This window comes from Rhinolophus sinicus, chromosome 17 (assembly GCF_057876585.1).
Source record: "Rhinolophus sinicus isolate RSI-liver-muscle chromosome 17, RSI-T2T, whole genome shotgun sequence".
NCBI classification, from domain to species: Eukaryota; Metazoa; Chordata; class Mammalia; order Chiroptera; family Rhinolophidae; genus Rhinolophus; species Rhinolophus sinicus.
The window spans coordinates 122,875,835-122,901,947 of NC_142517.1; the positions used below are offsets into that span (position 1 = coordinate 122,875,835).

The 26,113-nt window shown below is 38.4% G+C and overlaps 1 protein-coding gene across 9 annotated transcripts in view; it reads left to right on the plus strand.

The window, feature by feature from the left end:
- Positions 1-26,113, plus strand: part of C17H2orf76 (chromosome 17 C2orf76 homolog) — a 67,931-nt gene that overhangs the window by 18,435 nt on the left and 23,383 nt on the right. For 6 of the 9 annotated variants that reach the window (XM_074335316.2, XM_019714908.3, XM_019714910.3 and 3 more), the window contains 2 exons: positions 7,506-7,574; positions 8,839-8,983. In XM_074335316.2, the coding sequence (XP_074191417.2) occupies positions 8,851-8,983 (133 nt within the window). In that variant the 5' untranslated portion in view covers positions 7,506-7,574; positions 8,839-8,850. Of the gene's footprint in view, positions 1-7,505; positions 7,689-8,838; positions 8,984-26,113 lie in introns of all 9 variants that reach the window. The other 3 variants (XM_088794604.1, XM_019714911.3, XM_074335332.2) reach the window with 2 other exon arrangements.

Here is a 26,113-nt window from a genome sequence, read left to right on the forward strand (position 1 = left end):
GGCAGACAGGTTTTTTAGGCAGGGAGATTTAAAGAGTTTTCTAAGCCCTAGGCACTGTTACTTTTTAAATTCCCACCCTAAATCATATAAAAAATACAAGTATTCTGTATTAAATCTAATATATATATATATATATATATATATATATATATATATATATATAAAATTATGAGTAGAGCTGAGTTGCTGTTGAAATGTTATATGTTGTAGGTATTTAATTAAACGTTAATTTTGATTTTTCAAAATTTTCACATTCTAGAGCAATAAGGTCGTCCCCCCCCCGTCCCCAGCCTCAAACATTTCCATGGCCCTGGACAAGCTCGTGGACCCTAGGTACTGTTGCTGTAGACAGGACCATAAGTCAGTGTGTCCTTAGGAAAGGGAGGAATTCCGATTTCCCTCTGCCCTTCGGCTGCGATTCAGTTATCCCAACACTGATGGGGGCTCTGATGTGCCTCGTGCCACATGTGTTGCTGGATCTACAAAAGTAAACCACAGTGTTCTTTGCTCAGGCAGTTTGCAGGCTAGACCCCTTCAACAGAGGGCTTCAGTATAGCTTCATTAGGTGCTGTGGGCAGACGCGGGGGCAGTGGGAGGGCACGATAGCTGAGCAGCGGGCAGACAGACTGCAAAGTGTAGGTATGCTGGAACAGATGGTCCTGGTCGCATTTTGAAGGATGCTTATGTGGTACGAGGAAGGGGTGAAGGGCAGAAGAAGTTTGGGGAAAATCCCACGGTGGAGAGGTGTGTCAGAGGCTTGGAAACAGTGTGGAATGTGTGGGAAATGGGCTGTCATTGCTGCTGGAGTGATATGGGAAGGGTGGATTGTGGTGGTGACAAATGCCATCAGAGGCAGGGAGGGGCTGCATATGGAGGCCTTGTGCCATCTTAGACAAGTTCACGTTCCTTCTGGGCATGGGACCTACTTCCGGTGTCACTGCTGAATACTTTCTGGATTTATTTGGGATCCCTAAATACATATCGGTTGTTTAACACTTTGTAAGCGGGCATTTTCCCGCCAAATCGCGTCGTAACGCGGGGCTTTTTTGACATTTTCTCGCCAAAATTAGACTTCCCGTAAAGTATTCATATCTTTCGATCTATTTGATATTTTTCTATGAAACTTTCAGTGTTTTAGTTTAAAAAGAGGTCTCTATTTATTTACTTTGCAAAATATGTGTTATTCTATTTTTTATGTACACAAAATTACTACATTCTAGGTAAACATAGAAAAAAACACTCACAATCAAAATAATTTTATGTATACAAAATTACAATATTTTTTCGAAATTTTCAACAGATCTTAAAAAAAAACTATAACCTAATAGTGCTTCACTGTGTGGTAGCGTTCGAAACACTTTCCTTTGTGCAGGGGTACATTACAAAACTTGCACATCGGTACACTTTCGCTTTGGCAGGAATAATTAGATAAATTGTCAACAAACAATTCATCGTCACTCTTGTATGTATCTTGATTCATGTCCAGGGATAATAAAATTATCACTTTCAAAAATAATATTTATCAGAAAAGAAACTAGAGGCAGTTCAAAAAAAACTATGATTTTGCACCAATCACAACAGTAGTTAGGTATTTTGTACGAAATTTCAGAAATTTAAAACAAAAAATATTTTATAAAAGCAGAATGAACTCAGAAACACGAAAGTAAGATGTCGAATGAAAGCAGTATAATGGAGTCACTGGAGACATGAACAAAAATGCAAAAACTAAATCCTTTGTTGGAATCATTGTGTCTTTTTTTTGTAAATATTACCGCTATTTATTTTTATGGCTATTGTTTTTGTTCGGTCCCAAATTTATTGTATCTGCAGGTAGACGCATAGGGTACCGCTGACAATAGATAATGCGTAGTCCGTCACCCGTTTGGCGCCCTTGTTTACAAGTTTCCCGCAAAAAATGTGTTAAATTTCGAGCTCTCTGTCCTTTACATTATTTGATAAGTTCTGTATTGTTTGCTTTTGTTCAGTTATCTCTCTTACAAGAAATAGAAATAGCTTAGTTTTAAAAATAACTTTTGTTATTATCAGAAAAGTGCAAATGTAAGTATATTGGGAAATAGCTTAATTTAAAAACACCTGATCATTATTAAAACACCAAGCAATATTAAACATGTAAAACAAGTACAGTACCTTGGATTTCTGCCATTCAGAGATAGTCGCTGTTAACAGTTTGCTGTGTTGCTCTGAACATCTCTCTATGGTTATGAAGAGACTATACACCTGCCATTTTCTGACTTGTTTTTTCATTCACTAATAAGTCATAGTTATCTTTCAGTTAGTGTCCATGGCTCCATACCACTCTTTAATGACTACAGGGGATTTTATTTTGTGGTGTGACAATTTACTTAGCTAGTTTTTCATTGGTGTACGTTTAGATGGATTCTAGTTTTTGTTAACTAGTAGAAGGACTTCAATGAAAGAATCTTCCTCAAATGTACATTTTTGTGCATTTATCTTCTCTTAAAACGTTTTTATTATGGAAAATTTCAAGTATATAAAAAGAGAATAATGTGATGAGATATATATATATATAGTGTGTGAATCTATTCAGGACATCGAGGCAGCCATGACGGTGCAACTAAAGACACTCATGAAAGAGGACTTCCAGAACTGCTTCAGAAGATGGGATAAGTGTGTTCAAAGTGAGGGGGATTATTGTGAGGGGGATTAATGGCAATGTGTCTTTTAGTATAATAAATTTTTAAAAATTTAAACATTCCCATATTTTTTTTAATCTCACCTCGTATTATACATGAATGTGCTATGAACATTTATATACAGGTTTTTGTTTCTCTGGCAAAAATGTTCTAAGAATACAATTGCTGGGTTGTATGATAAGCACATGTTTAGTTTTGTAAGAAGCTGCCATAGTCCCTTCCCAGAGCAGCTATACCTTTTTGCATTCCCACCAGCAATGAATAGAGATCTAGTTTCTCTGCACTCTCACCAACATTTGGTGTTATCATTATTTTTTCATTTTAGCCATTCTGATAGGTACAGAAATTGTGATTTTTAAATTCTGTCATTCTTTCAGTGTTTTTTAGCTATAATTCTTCTATAAAGAAGAACTTTCTTTGTCAGCTATTTGGTAACCTTGAAATACAGTCAATATAAGAAAAGCATAAAACATTTGTTTACTTTTCTCATTTCATTGCCCCCTCCTGTCCTGGTAAACCAATTTTCAGAAAAACAAATACATGCCCTTTAGCTTCCAGAGTGATTAATTGGCTTTTTAAAAAGTATCATTCTGCACTCATGGATTTTTAAAACATTTGATGTCATTTATCTTCTCAGGATAAATCAGTGGAAGAGAAATTGCCGTGTCAAAGGACAGACAAATTTATAATTTTAATACAAATTACCCTACTCCTCTCCAGAAAGACTGTACCATTTTAGGTTCTTAGTAGTAGTACATAAAAATATTTTTCTCCACCTCATTGAAAAACTGGCTTAGCCAGTTTTTATTTTTTAGAATTTTACAAATCTCTTTTTGTTTGTTTTTATAAACTTATTTAGTTATTTTTTTATTCAGTCTAGTTGTGCAGGGTGCAGCTCTCAGTGGCCCATGAGGGTATCGAACCAGCAACCTTGTTATTAAGAGCACCGCGCTCTAACCAACTGAGCCATCCGGCTGTCCCAGAATTTTACAAATCTTATGGCAAAATTGATATCTTACTGTTTCTCTATGCAATTCTTTAGTTGCTAGTAAAGTTGATCATCTTTTCACATTATTAACTTTTTAAAAATTTAGCCAGTTACCTTTACCCACCAATTCTATTAGCATATTGGTCTTTTTTTACATTTTTATGTTGTTATACCTATCAACCTTTTTATTTTATTTTTTTAACAGAACTTTATTGGGGAACAGTATGTATTTCCAGGACTTTTTCCAAGTCAAGTTGTTGTCCTTTCAATCTTAGTTGTGGAGGATGCAGCTCAGCTCCAGGTCCAGCTCAGCTCCAGGTCCAGTTGCCGTTGTTAGTTGCAGGGGGCGGAGCCCACCATCCTTTGTAGGAGTCGAGGAGTTGAACCTACAACCTTGTGGTTGAGAGCCCACTGGCCCATGTGGGAATCAAACCCGCAGCCTTCTGTGTTAGGAACATGGAGCTCCAACAGCCTGAGCCACCGGGCTGGCCCTCAACCGTTTTATTGATGATTACTGATTTTTGTTTGCTTAGAAAGGCCTTTCCTACATTAAGATTATAAAAATATGTACCCATTTTTCTGGTTCCTCTCTATTATTTTATAATTAAATTTAAATATTTGTTCTACATATGGTTTGTATATAAGGAATGAAGTGAAAATCCTGCATTACTTTTTTCCAAATGTCTGACCAATTTTCCCAATGCCATTTATTAAATAAACTGCCTTTTCCCCACTAATGTGAAATGCCACTTTTAAACTAAATTCTCTAATCTTGTGTCTGTTTCTGAGTTTTGTGTTGTGCTCCATGGATTTGTCAGTCTACTCCTACTTCAGAATCACAGCTTAAATTGCTATAGCTTAATGTCCTTTAAAGTTTCTGTTACTGGATTTTGTAAATAGATGAAAACCACACAAGCTCACCCATGTGTTACTAGTATGTCCGACTGTTGTTTTATGTGTGTTAACAACTGGTGCTGCTGGTCCCTCTTCGTCTTTTATGACTTTGCTAAGTTCACAAATTTATTCTTCCAGATGGGTTTTAGGAACATTTGAGACAAGTTCCCCAAATTACCCTTTTACATTTTGATGGAGATTTTATTCAATTCATAGATTAATTCAGGGAGAATTGATTTATTTACAATTTGGAGCCTTCATAAGTTAAGAATGTGGTCTATCATTTCATTTATTCAAATCTGTTTATGTCTTTGGATAGTTTTTATTAATTTACCCCTAAAGTATATTGTTTTTGGTTTCTGTGTCCCTTCATTTGAAGAATGCCTTTTAAACTTGATCAAATTCACTTTTTTAAAAGTAGGTCAAAACTTCTGGGGAAATGTCACATGTTATAATCTGTAGTTTTAGGTTTCTAATCTGTCTCTTCGGTATGTCTGCCTCCCTTAACTAACAAACTGTAGTTCCCACAATCCTGAGGCTAAAATTAGATAATGATTTCTTTCCTTCTGATAGTATCTGTTCTTTTTAGTTACTGAGTATAAGTGAGAACAAATTTCTGATGAAGATGACAATGTATTGTTGACCAAACTTAGATATTAATGCAAATTTGGAATTTTAAATTGAAAACCTTGCGGCCCACCTGGTGGCTCAGGCAGTTGGAGCTCCGTGCTCCTAACACCGAGCCGGTTCAATTCCCGCATGGGTCAGTGGGCTCTCAACCACAAGGTTGCTGGTTTGACTCCTCAACTCCCGCAAGGGATGGTGGGCAGTGCCCCCTGCAACTAAGATTGAACACGGCACCTTGAGCTGAGTTGTCGCTGAGCGCCTGGATGGCTCAGTGGGTTGGAGCGCATCCTCTAAACCATGAGGTTGCCAGTTCAACACTCACAATGGATGGTGGGCTGCGCCCCCTGCAACTAACAACAGCAACTGGACCTGGAGCTGAGCTGCGCCCTCCACAACTAAGATTGAAAGGACAACAACTTGACTTGGAAAAAGTCCTGGAAGTACGCACTGTTCCCCAATAAAGTCCTGTTCCCCTTCCCCAATAAAATCCTAAAAAAAAAAAAAAATTGAAAACCTCAGCTATTTAAGTGTAACATTTGGGCAGCTTTTTATTAAGTGAAAAAAACACACCTGTAAATTGTAAAGCAGTTTCATAAGGCATGCGTGAGTGAGCCTGCCTGGCCTCTGTGGCTAGAAATTTGTGATGTGTTTCATTGTACCTGGGCATCTGGTATTTTTACCTGCTGCCTATATGAGCTGTCTTTATGCCCAAACCTATTTTGTCCTAAGGAGACGATAAAAGCAGCAACTATTTGCTGAGCTCGTACTACATGAGATCCCAGTGTGTGTTGTGGGTAAGAGGTAGAGTTGACATTTAAGTTAGATCTGTCCAGCTCTTACCTCTGTGGGGACTGGCACTGCATTCTGGTCTCCCCAGCCTGTGTGTGTGTGTGTGTTTTGGAGGGCGTCTTTGTTGTTTTGGGGGCTAGGTGAGGAGGAAGAAGTGGTCGTAATTTTAACATAGCTGTTAAAACTGCTTCTGAAATACAGAATTCTTTTATAATACCCCTTTCTCAAGAGATACATTTAAAAAATATTTAAAATTAGTTTCAGGTATACAAACCAACATAGTGATTAGACATTTACACCCCTCACAAAGTGATAACCCCTCAAGTCTACTACCCATCTGACACTACATAGCTATTCCAATACCATTGACTATATTCCCTATGCTATACTTTACATCCCGTGACTATATATTTTTTAATTACAGGTGACATTCAGTATTATTTTAGTTTCAGGTGTACAGTGTAGTGGTTAGGCATTAGATAATTATGAAGTGATCCCCCTATAAGTCTAGTGCCCATCGAACACTGTACGTAGCTTTTACAATATTATTGACTGTATTCCCCATCCTGTATGTCACGTCCCCATGACTGTTTTGTGATGACCAATTTGTACTTCTATTCGCTTCATCATTCTCACCCATCCTGCCAATTTCCATCCCTTCTAGCAACCAAAGAGATATTCTTTATCAAGTGCTTCAGTCTGTTTTAATTGTAATTTTGTAGATGTCTGCTGAACTGCTACTATGTTGTAGATTCTAGGATCAAAATTTGGGGGGAACCTCGTAAACCAGATTTAATAACAAATAGCGTAGTAGCTAATGTTGGGATTATCAAAAGATACGTTAATTTAAGCTCATTAACCACCAAACAAGATTATAAAGTAAATCCTTACCTTATTAGAGAGCAAATATTCAGTTCCTTAGGCACCACTCATTTAATTATAAACAGTATACTAATTATAATTACAAATTATTTTATGTATTAAAACAATTTGAACCTTTGATTTCCATACATAATGTGCTGTATATTCTCTCAAACCTAGTAAAATATTTGTTTAAGCATTCTATGATTTGGAGAGAATTTCTAGGCCAAATTAATGTGGCTTGTTGGTATCTGTTATGAAATATTCCAGACACACTAAAAAGCATAAAATATTATATCCTATCTATATATCTAACATCCTGCCTAAGAATAAAATACTACCAGTATAATCAAGCACTTGTGTTCTTCTCCCTACTTGCATAATTCTTCCTTTGCCTCAGAGATAACTAATTATCTCCTTTTAAACATAACATAACAAGGACTATGGTTCTGAACTTTGTATAAATGGTAGTGTACTCGGATTCTTCAGTTAGCTTTTTTTTCCATTCACCATAATATTTTTAAGATACATCTGTGTTGATGTGTATAGTTCCAGTCCATTCATTTTTATTGTTTGTACTATCCACAGTTATCTCTTCTCCTTTGATGACATTTAGTTGTTTCCAGTTTTTGCAATTAACAAATAATGTCACTATGAATGTTCTTTTACAGTTCTCCTGTGCACATAGGAGAGAGATTCCGTGGGGTACCTACTTATGAGTGAAACTGCTAGATCGAAAGGTGTGTATATCTTCAGCTTCACTAACTATTGCCAGTCATCTCCAAAGTACTACCATGTGGATGCCCACCTTCACTGATTGAATTCTCATTGTTCTACACTCTCGCCAGGACTAGGTATTGTCAGACTTTTTGTCATTTTGATAAGTGATATATCTCATTGTTATTTTGAATTCCTCTGATAATAGTGAGGTTGGACATCATGTTTATTAGTATTACAGGTATTGTTTTCTTAGTACTCATAGTTTTTTATGGCTGAAAGTTGTATGTAAGCTGAAAGTAGCATGAAGTAGTTACTGCTAGTTAGTAATATACCATAATTGTATCTTTAAAGCATTGGCAACTTTGCAGATTTTTTTTTTGGAGGAAATAGCTTGGGGTGATTTTCTGATAGTATATTAGAAAGAGCATGGACTTTGGAATTAAATTGATGCTTGAATCCTGTCTTCATGTGTATCAGCTTTATGACCTTGGGCAATTTGTGCAATCTCTCTAAGTCTGTTTCCTCATCCTTAAAATGACTATAACTCATGGTTTGGTGATAGAATTAAATGAGATAACATTAACACCTGGTATATAGCACATAGTTTAGGGATGAAATAAACATACATTAAACAATAGTGTGAAAGATGTTTAATACGATGGTATATACTGTGTGTCCCCAAAAATAAGACCTAGCCGGACAATCAACTCTAATGCGTCTTTTGGAGCAAAAATTAATATAAGACCCGGTCTTATAGTAAAATAAGACCGGGTCTTATACTAATTTTTGCTCCAAAAGACGCATTAGAGCTGATTATCTGGCTACGTTTTATTTTCGGGGAAACATGGTAATTAACACTGAAATCTGCCAGCATTCGTGAAATTAAAATGTGAACTGTTGATAGTTGACTCTGCTATAAACATACTTCCTCCCAGGGCCCAGTGAGGAGACCACTGGCATAGCAGTGCAAAGCGGATGTGTATATGCCCTGTATCTGTGTTTGGCAACCCCCACTTGTCCTCAAACATCCCCCCCAACATGTCACTGGTGTTCATCTTCTGTGTCCTTCTGTCAGTTTTCCGCCAGAACATCAGAACAGCAGTGACAGAACTGTCCATGTCATAGTGGAAGTAACCGTGGGCCCCCTGTGGGTACCCCGGAACCTGGCCTTGGTGTGGGGACTCTGTCAGACAGTGTGGGAGAGATGGCTGATGGCGGAAATGCAGGCTTGTGGAGAACTGTGAGTTGATGCTATTTACCCTGTTCTTGTGTCCCTTGCCGCAGGAGTTTCTTTCCATGGCTTCCGAAGAAGTGACCATCACAGTTCGCCTCATTCGTTCATTTGAGCATCGCAATTTCAAACCTGTGGTATATCACGGAGTTAATTTGGACCAAACTGTAAAGGAATTTATAGTATTTCTAAAGCAAGGTATGAGACACCTTGGTCATGTTGTCTTATTAATAGTTTGAAAAATCGGTTGGTGATTACACTGATCGTCATCTTTTAAAAATACTTTGAAAGGTATTAATCAAGGTTGTAAGCCACGTGCTAGGCTGGCCTTGGCATCAGCAGAGATGTCTCCCCAGGGCTCTCTTAGCCATGTGTACCCTCATGAGGGACGTTACACCACGTCTGCCTTCTCTCTCTCTCTCTCTCTCTCTCTCTCTCTCTCTCTCTCTTTAATTAAAACATTTAAGGTCTAGGTTTACTGGTAACAGGCTTATGCATTTGGAGGTTGATTAATAAGGGAGTGTAGTGTAGATAAGTGTGTTACCTGGCTGAGCACACCCAGGACCTCATGGGGAGTGTGGGAGGAAGGTGGCGGGCCTCTGTCTGTACAGCCAGGAAATGGTGAGAGCGGTCGGTCCCTGTGGTCACAGAAACGGCGACCAGCCTGGCTGGTGCCAGTGTATCCTTGTGAGCTTGAAAACAGTAGGCATGAAGTTAACTTCATTTTGATAGGTCCTTGGTGGGTTTCTAACCTCTGTTTTTAATTGTTGAAGTGTTCTAATCATCAACATTTGATAAAACATCTAGAATAAGCATTCATTATATTCACTGAAGTGTAATTTATACACAATGTAATGTACAAATCTTAGTGGACTGTTCCATGAGTTTTGACAAATGTGTCACTTTATATCCAACTTATTATTATTTTTTACTTTGACATAATTTCAGACACAGAAATGTTGCGAAAAGAGGACAAAGAATTCCTGGATGGTTTTTCCACAGATTCCCAAATGTCAACATTTTGTTATATTTGTTTTATCCCCCACCCCCACCTTTTTCTCTTCCTTTTGTCTCTTACTCACCTTTCCCATTTTTTTTTTTTCCTTTCCAAACCACTTAGAAGTATGTTGCTGATGTGATTCCCCTTTACCTCTAAGTATGTCAGTGTGTACTTCCTAAACACAAGGCATGCTCCTACATAATTACAGCACAGTGATGAAAACCAGGAACTTAACATTGAAACAATGCTATTATCTAATGTGCAGATTTTATTGCAATTTTAATTGTCCCAATAAGTTCTTTTTTTTTTTTTTTTTTTTAATATTTCATTGGGGAAGGGGAACAGGACTTTTTTGGGGAACAGTGTGTACTTCCAGGACTTTTTCCAAGTCAAGTTGTTGTCCTTTCAATCTTAGTTGTGGAGGGTGCAGCTCAGCTCCAGGTCCAGTTGCCGTTGCTAGTTGCAGGGGGCACAGCCCACCATCCCTTGCGGGAGTCGAACCAGCAACCTTGTGGTTGAGAGGATGCGCTCCAACCAACTGAGCCATCCGGGAGCTCAAGCCCACTGGCCCATGTGGGAATCGAACTGGCAGCTTCGTAGTAGGAGCACGGAGCTCTAACTGCCTGAGCCACCAGGCCGGCCCCCAGTAAGGTCTTTTTGTAACAAAAGAAAACAAGGTCATATGTTCAGTCCCTTTAATCTGAAATTAATTTCTTCAGTCTGGAGTTTTTTATTGTATTTCATCACATTGGCAATTTTGAATGGTACAGGCCAGTTATTCTGTAGAGTGCGGCTCAGGTGGGTTTTTCTGATGTCTTCTCACTATTGGATTTAGGTTATGCCTTTTGGCAGAGAAATCATAGAAGTGATGCTGACTTCTCAGTGCATATACCAAGAAGCGCTGCTGTCCACTAGCCCCATTACTGGCTGTGGGAATTTTGGTTGGTTAAGGTGGTGTCTGCCAGGTTTCTCCTATGTAAGTTTCAATTTAATTGAAAAGTAGCTTGTATGGGTATATTCTGAGACTATGTATGTGAATATCCTGTTATTCTTAAACTTTTATCTACTAATTTAGCAATCTTTGATGATTCTTGCCTGAATCAATTATGATTGGCAAATGGTGATTTTTCTTATTCCATCATTCTTTTATGAGTTACTTGTTTTTCTACAGTAAGGGAGAGCTTTCTGCCCCACCCCAATCCATTTATTTAAACACTTGTTTATATCACTGTGGACTTATGGATGCTTACTTTATTGAAAGGATTATAATTCTCTATGATCATTATTTATTTTGATGCTCTAATTGTTCTTGTTTTGGCCTGAGGTAACCCCCTTAAATCTGACCTCATCATTCTTTGAGCACCTCCTTACTTTTTGGTACAACCAGGTGTTCCAGATGTGTCCTGTTCTTTCCCTGCTCCAGTCCTGGGATCAGCCATTCGCTCTGATCCAGTTACTGGAGAATGGTATTGGGAAACCAAGATCCTGGTTGATATATGTGCAGCGTAAGTGTGTATAGCTAACTTCTAAAACTGTGAATCCTTGACGTTTTACTTCTTGACGGACTTTGTAAATTTCTAAACTCTTCTCCCTCACCTTTTCTTTCTTTCTTTCTTTTTTTGTTTTAATTTTGGGTCGTTTTACTGATGTGTGTTACCTGAGGAGGGAGTGAGTGAGTTACATAGACCCGTAGAGAAGACAGATTAGCCAAGTTTACTTGGTAGTGACTATAAAGGATTTCATTAGAAGAACATAATTATTTCTTAAAGTAACTACAGGCTTACATGAGAGTATATATTTTTATTACTGTGTTCTTAATTGTTAGGGGGAGATTGAGAGTTGGTGCTAAGGTATTATAATACCAATTACAGAGTGTCCCACTTTTGAAAGGATATCATATTTGCATTTTGAAATAACAAATCCCTACATTTTTTTCTTTTCAAATCTTTATGTGCGTTATGCATTAGGGTGTTTTCATGTCAATACTGTAAGTGCTGTGACGTTCTTGGTACAGTGCAGAATAAGTGGTTCTTGAAGTCCTTGAGAATGCAATGTAATCTCCACGCTGTTGCAGTGGCAGGGAACGATGTGTTCTTCCCAGGGTCACTGTGTTCTTCTCTTCCCAGGAGCCATAGAAGGCCTGCCCCTTAGCGCAGCGGTTCAGAGCGCACCTGTTAGGCTGGTGCAAAAGTGATTGCGGCTTTGGCAATTATTTTTAACCTGTTAGACCGCAATTACTTTTGCACCAACCTTATAGCTGCTCAGTCCTGCCTGCTCTCGTCTTTCACCTGTGTTAGTAATAATTTAACCGCTACTTGTTTCAATTGTTACATGTGGGAAATGTGTTCCAAAGACTGAAAAGTAAACTTTTGGGGTACAGACTTTTTTGAGTTGTGGGATCTGTGCCCAAACCTATCGTTGTCATCTGATTTGAGGTATGGCGGGGCTCTGAATGATTGATGGACCACACGTTTACCTTTCATGAACCGAGGACATAACAGAGACCAAACAGTTTCATACTGTGGAATTTTTGAAGTAAATACCATAGTGAAATCACTATGTGTCATGTGCTGTGCTAAGAACATTAACTAGATTATCTCATCTCACCCTCACAGCATCCCTCTAAATTATTAACTGTTATTCAGTTTACAGGTAAAAAAAACAACTAAGGAACAGAGAGGTTAAGACACTTGCCTGAGATTACATGGCTGATGAAAGGCAAAGCGGCCTTTCAATCCGGGCAGTACAGGATGGACTCTTAAACGCTACATAACTTGCCTCTTTATTTTTCTCTACTTTCTCACATGCTTAAGTGTGACCTCTGAAGTAAATGGATTCATTGTGTCAAAAGAGTCCTTGAGTTTTGTTCATCTTGCTCTAGTGTTTTGAACATTGAAAGCTAGAAGGATGATTTGACATTGTGGCATAGTGAATTTTTCACACAGCTATAAATGGTCATTGTGATGAACGATCTTTTGGGGTTATTTTAAATGCCTTCTTGCCTTTCTAATTATTCTTTTCTTATAGTCACTTTTTGCTATCTATAGCTTAACCTAGTTACCTGACACAATTGTATGTATTTCTCCCTCAGCCAAGAAACTTTGTTTAAATCTGATGCATTCTCCAGTGAGAATCACTGTACCACAATATCATGCCATTAAAACCTAAAATTGTATAAATGTAAGATTGTACTTATATATGAATATATAAGTATAATAAATAAAAAATAAATAAGTAAATAAATAAAATAAAACCTATTGTTGACACATGGAGAATGGATGTTAATCAGATATTCTTATCACAGACGAACCATATATTCTTGTTTATAGGGGATGAAAGTCCCTTTTCGAGGATCCCAAGCAGGGTTCTTCCCCTTACGCCCCCCTCCCCCCACCCCACCCCCACCCCCGTGCTGTCACAAAGTGACATTACAAGACTGCAAGTGAGTGTTAACAGGGCAAGCATTTATTCTATAGTCAGAGAATGGAGACGCTAGAGCCCAGCTCTCAGATCAACTTCTTACCCCTTAGCAGTGGAAAGGAAGGATAGTAGAAATGAAGGGGAGATTTAGGTAAATAGGGAGGAGGAATATTCATGGGTTTTCTGGGGAAAAGGGCAGCGGATCTCTCTTGGAATCAAGATTCCACCGTGTTTTTGTTTGTTTATGGTTTCTTCCGCTGTTGTCGTGCAGTTGTCAACAGTCATGCCACTGGTAGGTGTGTTATTTAGCATGAGGATTATATTATAATGAGCTTTAAAATCTTTTGGAGATCATTTAGACCGTCATTTTTGTTTTGGTTGGTTTCAGCTAGTCTTGATAAGTTCTCAACTGTTTAGTGTTCTCAGAGATAGACTTAGAGCTGGGGAGAGGTTCAGTCAGGCCTCTTAGACCTTCAGGCAGGCCCTGCAGGCCTGTCACTGGGTAACAGTACCTTATATAGACGCCTACTTCTCTAGATTCAGAATACTATACGAACCAATTAGCTATAAGACATTTCAATGTTTCTTTGATTTGGAGGCATTTGAATACTTCGTAATACTTCAGATCTTGCTTCTAAATATCAAATCACCTCACCTGTGAAAAAGGGGGAAGCTGTGAGATTTTTGTCAAACCTTCCAATTCAAAGTTACTCCTGGTGATAAGTTACTTTGTAAAGCAGGCTATTTTATTGGGTGAATACTAGAATACTTAGAAATATTTTCTTTATAGCTTTTTATTTTATATATTTCTTTATGTCTAATGCTCCCCACCACAGTTTTCCCTTTACCATCTTATATTCATTTGTTGCAATTAATGAACCAGTATTGATGCATTATTAACGAAAGTCCATAGTTTGTTCAGGTTTCCTTAGTTTTTACCTAATGTCTTTTCTTCTATTTTAGGATCACATACTTCTAGGATACTATAAATTCTTGGCTCCTATGTTATATATTAATTATCCATATATGTATGGGCTTATTTCTGGGCTCTCAGTTCTGTTACATTGGTCTGTGTGCATGTTTTTGTTTCAATACCATACTGTTTTGATTACTATAGCTTTGTAGTATAGTTTGAAATCAGGGCGCATGACACTTCCAATTTTATTCTTCTTTCTCAAGATTGCTTTGTCTATGTAGGATCTTTTGTGATTCTATATAAATTCTAGACTTATTCTAGTTCTGTGAGGTATGCCCTTGGAATTTTGATAGGGATTGCATTGAATCTGTAGATTGCTTTGGGTAGTTGAATTTTAGATGTTGAATTTTATCAAATGCTTTTTAAAAAAACATTTTATTGGGGTATTTTGGGGAACAGTGTGCTTCTTCAGGGCCCATCAGCTCCAAGTCATTGTTCTTCAGTCTAGTTGTGGAGGGCGCAGCTCAGCTCCAAGTCCAGTCACAGTTTGCAATCTTAGTTGCAGGGGGCGCAGCCCACCATCCTATGCGGGAATTGAACAGGCAATCTTGTTAAGAGCTCGTGCTGCAACCAACTGAGCCATCAGACAACCCCTCTGGCAGCTCAGTGGCAGCTCTTTATCTTCAAACTAGTTGTGGAGGGTGCAACTCACTGGCCCATGTGGGAATCGAACCGGCAACCCTGTTGTTCAGAACTCACTCTCTAACCAACTGAGCCACCTGGCTGCCCCCTCAAATGCTTTTTTTGCTTCTATTGAGATGATCATATGATTTTTCTTTCATTTTATTAATGTGTATCACATTGATTGATTTGCAGATATTGGAACATCCTTGCATCCACCAAATCCACTTGATTGTGGTTGTACGATCCTTTTAATATATTGCTGAATTCATTTTGGCAGTATTTTGTTGAGGACTTTTGCATCTATGTTAATCGAGAATATTGGTCTGTAATTTTCTTTTTTGTGATGTCCTCGTTTGGTTTTGCTGTCAGGGTAATGCTGACTTGGTGAAATGTCATTTTTCTGTGGAGCATTTTTTCTGTGGAGGAGAGACTGTTCCATGACACAACCACGGTCTGTCCCGTAAGCTGGACGCAGGCCAGAATGGAGGTTGCTTGCTGCAACCCCTCCCTTTGAAACTGTCTCATCGTAATTGTTGTTCATTCTGATATAAATGAGCCCCCTCCCTTGTCTCCTACTATGTGTTATTCCTGGAACAGGTTGTTGTCTTGACCTGGTCAAGCATGTAAAGTCATTTCCCATACCTGGTAGTATTCATATACTAGTACCAATGACTATTTTCCCTCTTTACCAGTTAATTCTTTGGCACCTGCCAAGTGGAGTGAGGATCCATTCCATTTTGCAGCCGCCCAAGACATATGTCATATGTAAGTTTCCCATAATAAACTCTTAATTACCAGGCGAGAGTGGCCAGCATATTTCTTCAGTCTTTTCCTGCCCTCTGCTTACAGAAGTAGATTTTGTCTTAGGGCCATTCCTTGGATCTGCACGTACTGGTACCTTCATCTTCAATTTTTTTTTTTTTTTTTTTTTTTGAAGAGTTGGAGATGGATAGGTGTTAATTCTTCTTTAAATGTTTGGAAGAATTCACCAGTGAAGCTGTCTGGTCCTGGACTTTTGTTTCTTGGGAGGTTTTTGATTACTAATTCAATCTCCTTATTAGTAATCTATCTATTCAGGGTTTCTATTTCTTCATGCTTTAGTCCTAGAAGATTGTATGTTTCTAGGAATTTATCTGTTTCTTCTAGGTTGTCTAATTTGTTGGCATAAAATTGTTCATAAGAGTCTCTTATGATCCTTTGCAGTTTTGTGGTATTAGTTGTAACTTCTCTTTCATTTCTGATTGTATTTATTTGAGCCCCCTCCCTTATTTATCTTGGTTAGTCTAAGTAAGGTTTGTCAATTTTGTCTTTGGCGGTACCAGCTTTTAGTTTCATTGATCTTTTCTATTGTCTTTTTAGTCTCTGTTTTATTTATTTCTACTCTGATCTTTATTATTTCTTTCTGCTAACTTTGGGCTTTGTGCTTCTTTTTTTAGTCCCTTTAGGTGCAAGGGTAGATTGTTTATTTGAGATTTTTCTTGTTTCTTGAGGTAGGCCTATATTGCTGTGAACTTCCCTCTTATACTGTATCCCAGAGATTTTTGCATGCCATATTTCTGTTTTTATTATATTTGTCTCTAGGTGTGTTTTGATTTCCATCTTGGTTTCTTCTGTGACCCATTGGTTCAGCAGCATGTCGTTTAATCTCCACGTTTTTGTGGTTTTTAAAGTTTTCTTCTTGTAACTGATTTTCGGTTTCATGCCATAGTGGTTAGAAAAGATGCTTTATTTGATGTCAGTCTTCTTTAATTTATTGAGACTTGTTTTGTGGTCTGACATTTTTCTATCCTGGAGAATGTTCCATGTGCATTTGAGAAGAGTGTGTGTACTGATGCTTTTGGATGTAATGTTCTGTATAAATCTATTAAGTCCATCTGGTATAGGTGTTGTGTTTATTTTTATTGGGGATTTTTTTTTTTTTTAATTGGGGAATATTTGGGAACAGTGTGTTTTTCCAGGACCCATCAGCTCCAAGTCAAGTTGTTTTTTCCAATCTAGTTGTGGAGGGCGCAGCTCACTGGCCCATGTGGGAATCAAACCGGCAACCTAGGAGTTATGAGCACTGTGCTCTAACCACCTGAGCCAACCGGCTGCCCCTAAAGTGTTTTTTAAGGTTGACGTTTCCTTACTGATTTTCTGTTTGGATGATCTATGCATTGCTATGAGTGGGGTGTTCAAGTCCCCTGCTGTTACTGTATTGCTTTCAGTTTCTTCCTTTAGGTTTGTTAATGCTTGCTTTATATATTTATGTGCTCCTATGTTGGGTGTGATTATTTACAAAGGTGAGGTTGTAAATATTTCTTGGATTGGCCTTTTTATCATTATATGATGCCCTCCCTTGTCCACTTGACGTTGTCCCAGAGGTCCCTTAAGATACCCTCACTTTTTAAAATTCTTTTTCTATTTTTGCAGTTCTGTCTGGATGTGCCATTGTTTTGCCTCACTGATTCATATTTCAACTTCATCCAGTCTGCTGTTGAACCCCTCTAGTGTATTTTTTTTTTTTTTTAGTGTAGTTATAATTTCTGTTTTTTTTTTTTTTTGTATTTTCTGTCTCTTTGTTGAAGTTCCCACAGTGTTCATCCATTCTTCTCCCAACTTTGGTGCGCATCTTTATGACCATTACTTTGAACTCTTTATCAGGTAGGTTGCTTATCTTCATTTCACAAAGGTCTTTTTCCGGGGATTTATTTTGTTCTTTGGTTTGGAACATATTCCTTTGTCTCCTCATTTTGCCTGACTCTGTGTGTTCATCTGTATGTATTACTGCTTCTCCCAGTCCTGAGGGAGTGGTCTTGTGTAGGAGATGATCCAGGGGTCCCAGAAGCTCCATCTCTTCTGGGCACCAGGGCCAGGCGCTCAAGGGAGCCCCTAGTGTGAGCTGTGTGCATCCACTGTCTGTGCTGGGGCTGTGGCTGTGGTGCAGATGGGCTGGGTGCGGAGTGCTCGCATCGCCAATGGTGGCATGGCTGCCGTGTGGTGTGGGAAGGTTTGGGGCACTTGCCTCTTTCAGTTGTGGTGTGACTGGCCTGCAGGTAGGGCAGAGCACAGGGTGCTCACCTGGCTTCGTTACAGTATGGCTGCTGCAATACGTGGGTGGAGCGCAGGGCACTCGCCTGATCCGGTTTTGGTGTAGATGCTATGCCAAGTGGGTGGGGCTTGAGCTACTGACTAGCTCAGTTGTGGCGTGAGGGGGGCAGAGCACACCCACTGGTGCTAGCAGGCTAGTGGGAGGGCACCAAAATGGTGCCTGTCAGCTCCGTTACCAGCAAATTAGAATGAGGTTGCAACAATGCTATTGCCAGTGTTTTCATCTCCAGAGAAAGACCCAGTAGGTTCCTGCCTCTCCAGTAGCTGCTCTAAGTTTAGTAAGTGGGTCTCTCTCACTTACGGTCTAGGCACTTTTCAAACTGTTGCTTTTGTGCTGGGTCTCAGGGCAAGTGGGCCCTTTAAGAGCAGTTTCTCTTTCCCTGCAGTTCTGTGATTCTCCTGGACTTAATCCCTATGGATTTTCAAAACCAGACATTTTGGGGGCACATCTGACTGTGGCCGGATCCAAGGTTTGGGTGCCTGGTGTGAGGCACAATCTCTTTACTCCTCAAGGGAGAGTTCCATAATTTTTGTATTCCTCCTGGGCACAGGACACCACGCCTGGGGTGAGGTCCCTGGTGAGACCATGTCTCTGCCTCTCCTACCTTCTTGAGATGTCTCCTTTATCTTTTGTTCTGGAAGCATTGTTTGCCTGTCTCTCAGGTACTTTTCAGAGGAAATTTATTACATATGTAGCTGTGAATTTGTTGTCTTCATGGGAGGAGGTGAGTTTAGGGTCTTCTTATGCCACTATCTTGAACTGAAACCTGTACCCGACCATTTGGAAGGAAGTCACTCTGCACTGTCCACAGTTGAGGAGCAGGGAGGGAGGAGTGGAATATTTATGTAATTTACTTGGAGAGCTCCTGCATGGGAGATTTCATTTATTTTGTTGCTCAAATTGTTTTCTGTTTGGCCATTGGAAACTCTTTCCATTGGCTTCTGTGCCCCTTTGACATGTGTGTGTGATGTGTGTATGTATGTATGTGTGTGTGTCTTTTTAGTTCCTTTTTACTTTCTGGTACTATAAGATGCTCCGAGTTCATCTTCTGTATTTCCTGTCCCAGTCCTAGAATCAGTCATTTTCTCCCAGGAGCCCTGGTTCCTTTTATTGGAAAGTGGCTTTAGAAACCAACATCTGGGTGCCAGCTGTGCTCATTACTACTGGGCTGACATTGCTTTTTGGCCCTCTCAGCTGACAGAACAAGGAAATACATCAACCAGTGTATCTAGACATACGAATAAATATTTTCATGTTACTACCTATATCTGTATGTTAGACATGACTTCTTACTGATGTTTCCAACTCTAATCCATCATCGCTTGGATCATTCTGGCTTCGTCCTCTTGCTTAACTGTACATTCCCATGCGAACAATGAGAAAGCTGGCTCCCATCATCTTCCATCCATTTACTTAATTGTTAATTCCATATATATGTGTAGCAGTATCAGAGTTGTTCATTTGTACCCTGTGGGAAGAAACTTGATATTAACTAGAGTACTTTTGTGCACTTCCTTTTTCCTTAATCTTACAAAAATCTGTTTATTGCCAAAGTTTTTTATATCAACACCTTTTTGTCCACCCTCTCTAGTAAGGTTGTTTCATACATTTGTAATACAGCTAGAATCCTTTGTCACCATCTGCATTCTTTCCTGGATCCCCTGACCTACTAAAGGGTTTTTCTTTTTTTACTTTGCGTATGTTAAGGTTCACTCTGTGCTGTAAAGTTCTATGTGTTTTGACAAAGGAATGTCATGTAGCCACTATTACAATGTCATACAGAATAGTTTCACTGCCCTAAAAATCTCTTGTACTTCACCTACTCACCATCCCCCACCAAGCTGCTGACAAACACTGATCTTTTTACTGTCTCTATCAGTTTGCTTTTTCCAGAATACGATATAATTGGAATCATATTAGGTTGGTGCAAAAGTAATTGCGGTTTTTGCAATTTAATCTTTTAAAGTACAGTTACTTTTGCACCAACCTAATACAATATGAATTCTTCACACACTGACTTCTTTCACTTAGAAACATGCATTTAAGTTTCCCCTCTGTCTTTTTATGTCATGTGTTTTTAGTCTCTTTTAATCTGGAATAGTCCCCTACCTTCTTTTGTCTTTAATTGTATTGATTTTTTTTTTTTTAAGGAAAATTTAGGATAGAGTTTTATAGAATATCCCACAATTTGGGTTTGTCTGATTTTTTTCTTATGATTAGATTCAGGTTAAACATTTTTGGCAAGATTACCTTGTAGGTTGCAGGTTGACAAAGTACAACCTGTGGGCCAATCTGACCTGCCTCTGTTTTCATAAAGTTTACTGGAGTTCAGCCACACCCATATGTTTACACATCATGTGTGCTACATGTAGTTGTAACAGAGACTATGGCTCACAAAATCTAAATTATTTACTAGCTGGCCTTTACAGAAATAGTTTGCTAACCCCTGATATAGGTGGTTTCTCCTCAGGAGGCATTTGATGTCACTTTGTCGCATTATTGATATAGATTTAAATCATTTGGTTAAGAAGCTGTCCACCAGATTTCTCTGTTGTAAAGTATCTTTCTAATTGATAAGTAGTGTATGGAGTGATAAACATTCAGACTATTTGCGTATCTTGTTTCTAATGGTTTTAGCATCTATGAATGATCTATACCTCAGTCATTGGTGTTGTAAAATCATGATTTTTTCTTACTCTATGATTCCCTCTATATTTATTATCTGGAATTCTTCTGTAAGGAAGCACTTCCCTGAGGCCTTTCTTGTTTAGAAAGGAATACCTCTCAGGAGCAAAGTCACAGCACATTATCACCTTATCACAAAGGGACTGTTCCTGCAACAGTGCTAAGGTAATGCTCTCTTGTTTGTACTACAAAATGTACTGTAGATTCTTTAGTTTAAATACTTAACTCTATAAATTTAAAACACCAAATAATTCTCTATTCTCTGTGGCTACGACTTACGGAATAAGAGTATAACAATGAAGAGAGTGTACTAACTTAAGTTAGGAATTACCTGCAGAAAGGGAGGGTGATGGGATTAGGGAAGGACAGAAAGGAGGTTTCAACTGCATTCATATTGTTTTATTTAATAAAAAAGGATCTGAAGCAGTTAGGATAGTATGTTAACATTTGTTAAATTTGGTTGGTGGGTTAAATGAATTTTTGCTCCATATTTTTTAATGTTTAGATTATTTCACAGTTAAAGTAAAAAGCGTCCTGATATAGTTTAACATTAAAATCTTACTATAACATCTGGTAGAACCCCTTCTCAGGTTAGAATGTTGGCACCTGTTCTGAGGTTCGGTCTTTGGTGTTCTTGCCCATACTAGTTAGTCCCTGAGTGAGTAAATTTTTTCCTTAGGTGTTTGTGCTTTCCTAAAAGCCTTCAAATGTAGATCCAGCATCTCATAATAAGTTACAACCTGTACCGCTTCTATTTTTAGAGCTTTTACTGTGAAGTGAGGAACTATTTTACAACCCATTGATATTTTAATAATTTTCAGACTTGATTGATTTTTATATTCAAATGTGTGTTTCAACATTTCAAACTCCTTTGTGGCATCCTAATGCCAGCAGTATATTTATTAAGTTGTCTTATTTTTCTAATAATTAATTTCTTGATAGATGCTTTCTTTGGAGACCTAAATGAACGAGTAAAGTTAGTGGTTACCTTCTTGTGAACGTTCCAATAATGAAATATTAAATTGTTTTTTTGCAGAATTCTGACATCCTGAATTCTTCGGTAAAAGTGCATTAGATTCCAAAGTTAAGTTCAAAGGGGTGGGAGGTAGGGGGAACATAAAATGAAAGAAAAACTCAGTGCAAAGTGGGAAATAATTTCCAGACTATAATAGATATGCCAAAGATTTTTGCTTTCAGGCAAAGTGGAGTAACAGGGACTGGGCTTAGTCTTCTACTTGAAACAACTAAAAAACTCTGCAAAATATATGAAGCAATGGTTTTCAAGTATTGGACATCAAGTAGCACGAGACAGTGGTCCCCAGAATAGGAGAAACAAACAGGTGACCCGTATGATTGTGCTACAGAGAGTGTGTAGCCCACAGAGCAGGGTGGGGAATCCAGACAGTTGCCTGGCAAGTTCCTTGAGTTTCTGAGTCAGAGCTGGCAGTCTGGAGTGGAGCCTGGAGAGTTCACAGGGCAGAGTGCTGGGATGGAGAGAGCTGTATAAAGAGTGAGGTCTGAAATTTGCAGAGCATCTTGGATGATTTGGAGAGCATGAGTCATCAGTTGAATATGATCAGCATAAGTGTGTAAGGAAACTACCAGAAGCCAGGTAGAGAACCTCCTGAAGGTAGCAGACAGCAAAATGCTCAGTGATCATAAAGGGCTGGGAATAGTTTCTGTGCACACCAGTCAGAGTGGAGAACCTTGCAATTCACAGGCTATTGGGTAGAGTATCTAGACGGGTATTTCTGCAATAGTAGGGCAAAATGAACACAACTAAATTCTGCTCTGCTGTCACCTGACAAAGCTCAAAAGCAAGACTCAAAAGGATCTGTTTCCAAGTAATTTAACTATTCCAGAATAAAGCTCAGGGTGTTTATAGGAACATAAAAATGTCCAGCACTCAACAAGATAAAATTCACAACATTGTGCATCAAATCAGAATTTACCAGTCATGCAAAGAAGCAAGAAAATATTAACCATAATTAGGAGAGAAATCAGTCAACTGCAGCCAACCCAGAAATGCTGCAGATGACAGAACTACTAGACAAAGACAACTAAAACAGTTTTTTGTAACTACTTTGCAAATGGTCAGGAAGGTAGAGGAAAGATTGGGCCCCATATGATCTACATATTAAAGATGGAAGATACAAAGGAAAAAAAAAACAGATTGAACTAGAGATGAAAAAAATGCAATCTCTGAGGTGGATAGAATTAGCATGTAGATCACATGGGGCAGAAGAAAAGATAGTAAACTTGAAAACATGGCCAGCCTGGTGGCTAAGGTGGTTGGAGCACCGTTCTCCTAAAGCCGAGGTCTCCAGTTTGATTCCCACATGGGCCAGTGAGCTGTGCCCTCTACAGCTAAGATTGTGAGATGGGCTGCCATGAGCAGCTGAAGGTTGGCATGAGCTGCCGCGGGCTACTGTGAGCTGCCATGAGCGGCTGGTGGCCAGCGTGAGTGGCTGGCAGCCATTGTGAGACTGACGACTGGTGACCGACTGCCTCAGCGGGGTGTGGGGGGTGCGTGCAAGACTCATAACACCAGCATGTGCCAGGGAGCTGTGTCCTACACAACTAGAGTGAGAAACAACGGCTTGAACCGGAGTGGGGGTAGGCGGAAGAAAGGGGGGTAAAAAAACCATAGCAGCAAGAACTATATGAAGTAAAGCACAGAGAGAAAAAAAATTGAAATAAAAATAAATAGAGCAGTAAGGAGGTATGAAGCAAATTCCAGGAGCCAAATATACATGTAATTGGAAGCCATGACAGGAGGAACTGGGGCAGACCTGTTTGAAGAAATAATGGTGGAAAATTGCACAAATGTGGTGAAAACTATAAACCCACATATCCAAGCAATTTAACAAATCCCTAGAGAAAGAAACTTGAAGAAAACTACACCAAGGCATTGCATGAAATTGCTTAAAACTGGTAATCAGGAGAAAATCTTAAAAACAGCCAGAGGAAAAAAGACACATTACATAAAGAGGAATAAAGATGGAAATGACAGTAGACTTCTCATCAGAATCAGTGTATGACAGAGATAGTGGAGCCACATCTTTAAAGTACTGGAAAAAAAAGTCAACCTAGGATTCTTTTCCCATCTTTCAGAAATGAAGGCATAACAAAGACTTTTCAGACATACAAAAGTGGGAAGAGTCTATCACCAGAGACAAGAGACCTGAACTGTAAGAAAGGCTAAAGGTCCTTTTTCCAACAGAATGGTAGTGATACCAGATGGAAATCTGAATGCACACAAAGAAATTAAAGAGTACTAAAAATGGCAAACATAAAGTACATTTTTTCTTTTAAAAATGTTTTTAAATGCTATTTGACCATTTAAAGAAAAACAACAGTGTGTTGTGGGGTTTATGGAAAATACATGACAGCAATAGTGCAAAGACTGGGAGGAAGGAAATGGAAACAAACTGTAGTAAGATTTTTTTTACTATATATGAAGTGTTATAATACTGTTTCCCCCAAAATAAGACCTTGCCGGACAATCAGCTCTAATGCGTCTTTTGGAGCAAAAATTAATATAAGGCCTGGTCTTGTATTATGTTATATAAGGCCCAGTCTTATATTAATTTTTGCTCCAAAAGACGCATTAGAGTTGATTGTCCCGCTAGGTCTTGTTTTTGGGGAAACACGGTATCACTTGCAGGTAGACTGGTGAGTTAAAGGTGTTCACACAAACTTTAAAGCAGACACACACACACACACACACACACACACACACACACACCCTAAGAGTTTTAGCTAATAGGCCAACAAAACTGTCCAATGCTCAATCCAGAAAAAGATAGAAGAGGAAATAAAGAACAAATGGACAAATGAAAAATAGCAAAGTGGTAGAATTAAACCCAACCATATCAATAATCACGTTAAGTGTAAATGGTTATACTCCCCGTTAAAAGGCAGATATAACAGGAAGTCCTATTTATATGTTGCCTACAAGAAATGGACTTTTTAAGTATAAAGGTAAAAAATAAGTTAAAGCTAACAGGATGAAAAGGTTATATACCATGCTAATACTAATCTAAAGAAAATGAGTGGCTATGTTAATATAAAGTAGATTTCAGAGTAATGAATATTACTAGGGATAAAAGCTATCATTTTATAGTGATAAAGCATTTATTAGTCACGAGGACATAATGATCCTAAATACGTATGCACCTAACAGCAGAGCTTCAAAATAAGAGCATGTGAGAGAGAAGACACAAGTTTTCAGTATCAGGAATGAGAGTTGTTACATCACTGCAGGTTTTCTACAGATACTGAAAGAACAATAGTAGAATATTTTGAATAATTTTATGCCATAAATATGTTAGCCTAGGTAAGTGGACAAATTCATTGAAAGACCCAAGCTACTGAAGCTCCCTAAAGAAGAAACAGACAACCCGAGTCATTCTGTAGTATTTTAAAATGAACAGTAGTTGAAATACATTTCCACAAAGAAAACCAGTCCCAGATGGCTTCACTGGTAAATTCTACCATACATTTAAGGAAGACATAATCCCAATTCTGTAGAAACTCTTCCAGAAAATTAAAGAAGAGGGAATACTTCTCAGCTCGTTCTCTGAGATCTCATTCTCTGATGCCAAAACCAGAGGAAGTAATTAGAAAGGGGGGAAAAAAGTACTGACCAATAACTTTCATGCAGTGTAAGAATTCTTAACCAGATTTTAGCAAAACAACTACAACAGTATTTAAGAAGGTACATCATGACCATGTGGGGTTTATCTTAGGAATGCAAGGATGCTTTACCATTCAAAGGTCAATTGATATCATTCATCATATTAATAGATTAAGAAAGGAAACCCATATGATCATTTCAGTAGATGAAGACAAAATCCAGCATCCATTCCTGTTAGAAACTCTCAGCAAAGTAGGAATAGAAAGGAACTTTCTCTACCTCATTAAGGATATTTATGAAAAACTGACACCCAATATCATGCTTAATGGTGAAAGACTAAGTACTTTCCTCCTAATATTAGGAACCAGGTAGGGGTGTCAGCTAACGATCACTTCTAGTCAACATTGCACTGGAGGTTCTAGTCAGTTCATTAAGGCAAGAAAAAGAAATAAAAGGCATCCATATTAGAAAGGAAGAAGAAAAATTGTCATTATTTACTGGTGACATGATTATCTATATAGAAAATCCTGTGGAATCTATAAAAACACTACTAGAACTAATAAGGTGAGCTTAGCAAGGTTGTAGGATACAAGATCAATATGCAAAGATCAATTGTGTTACTAGCAATATACAGTTGGAAACTGAAAAAAATTTATAATAGCATCAAAAAAATATGAAATACTTAGGATACATTTGCTAGAGGTGTAAAACTTTTGCAGTGAAAGCTCTAAGACATAACTGAGAGGAAGTTGAAAAGACCTAAATAAGTGGTGAGATGTACTGTGTTCATTGATCAAAAAACTCAATATAGTTAAGATGCCATGTCTCCTCAAATGACGTATAATTCCAATCCCAATCAAAATGTCAGCAGGCTTGGAGCGACTGGATGGCTC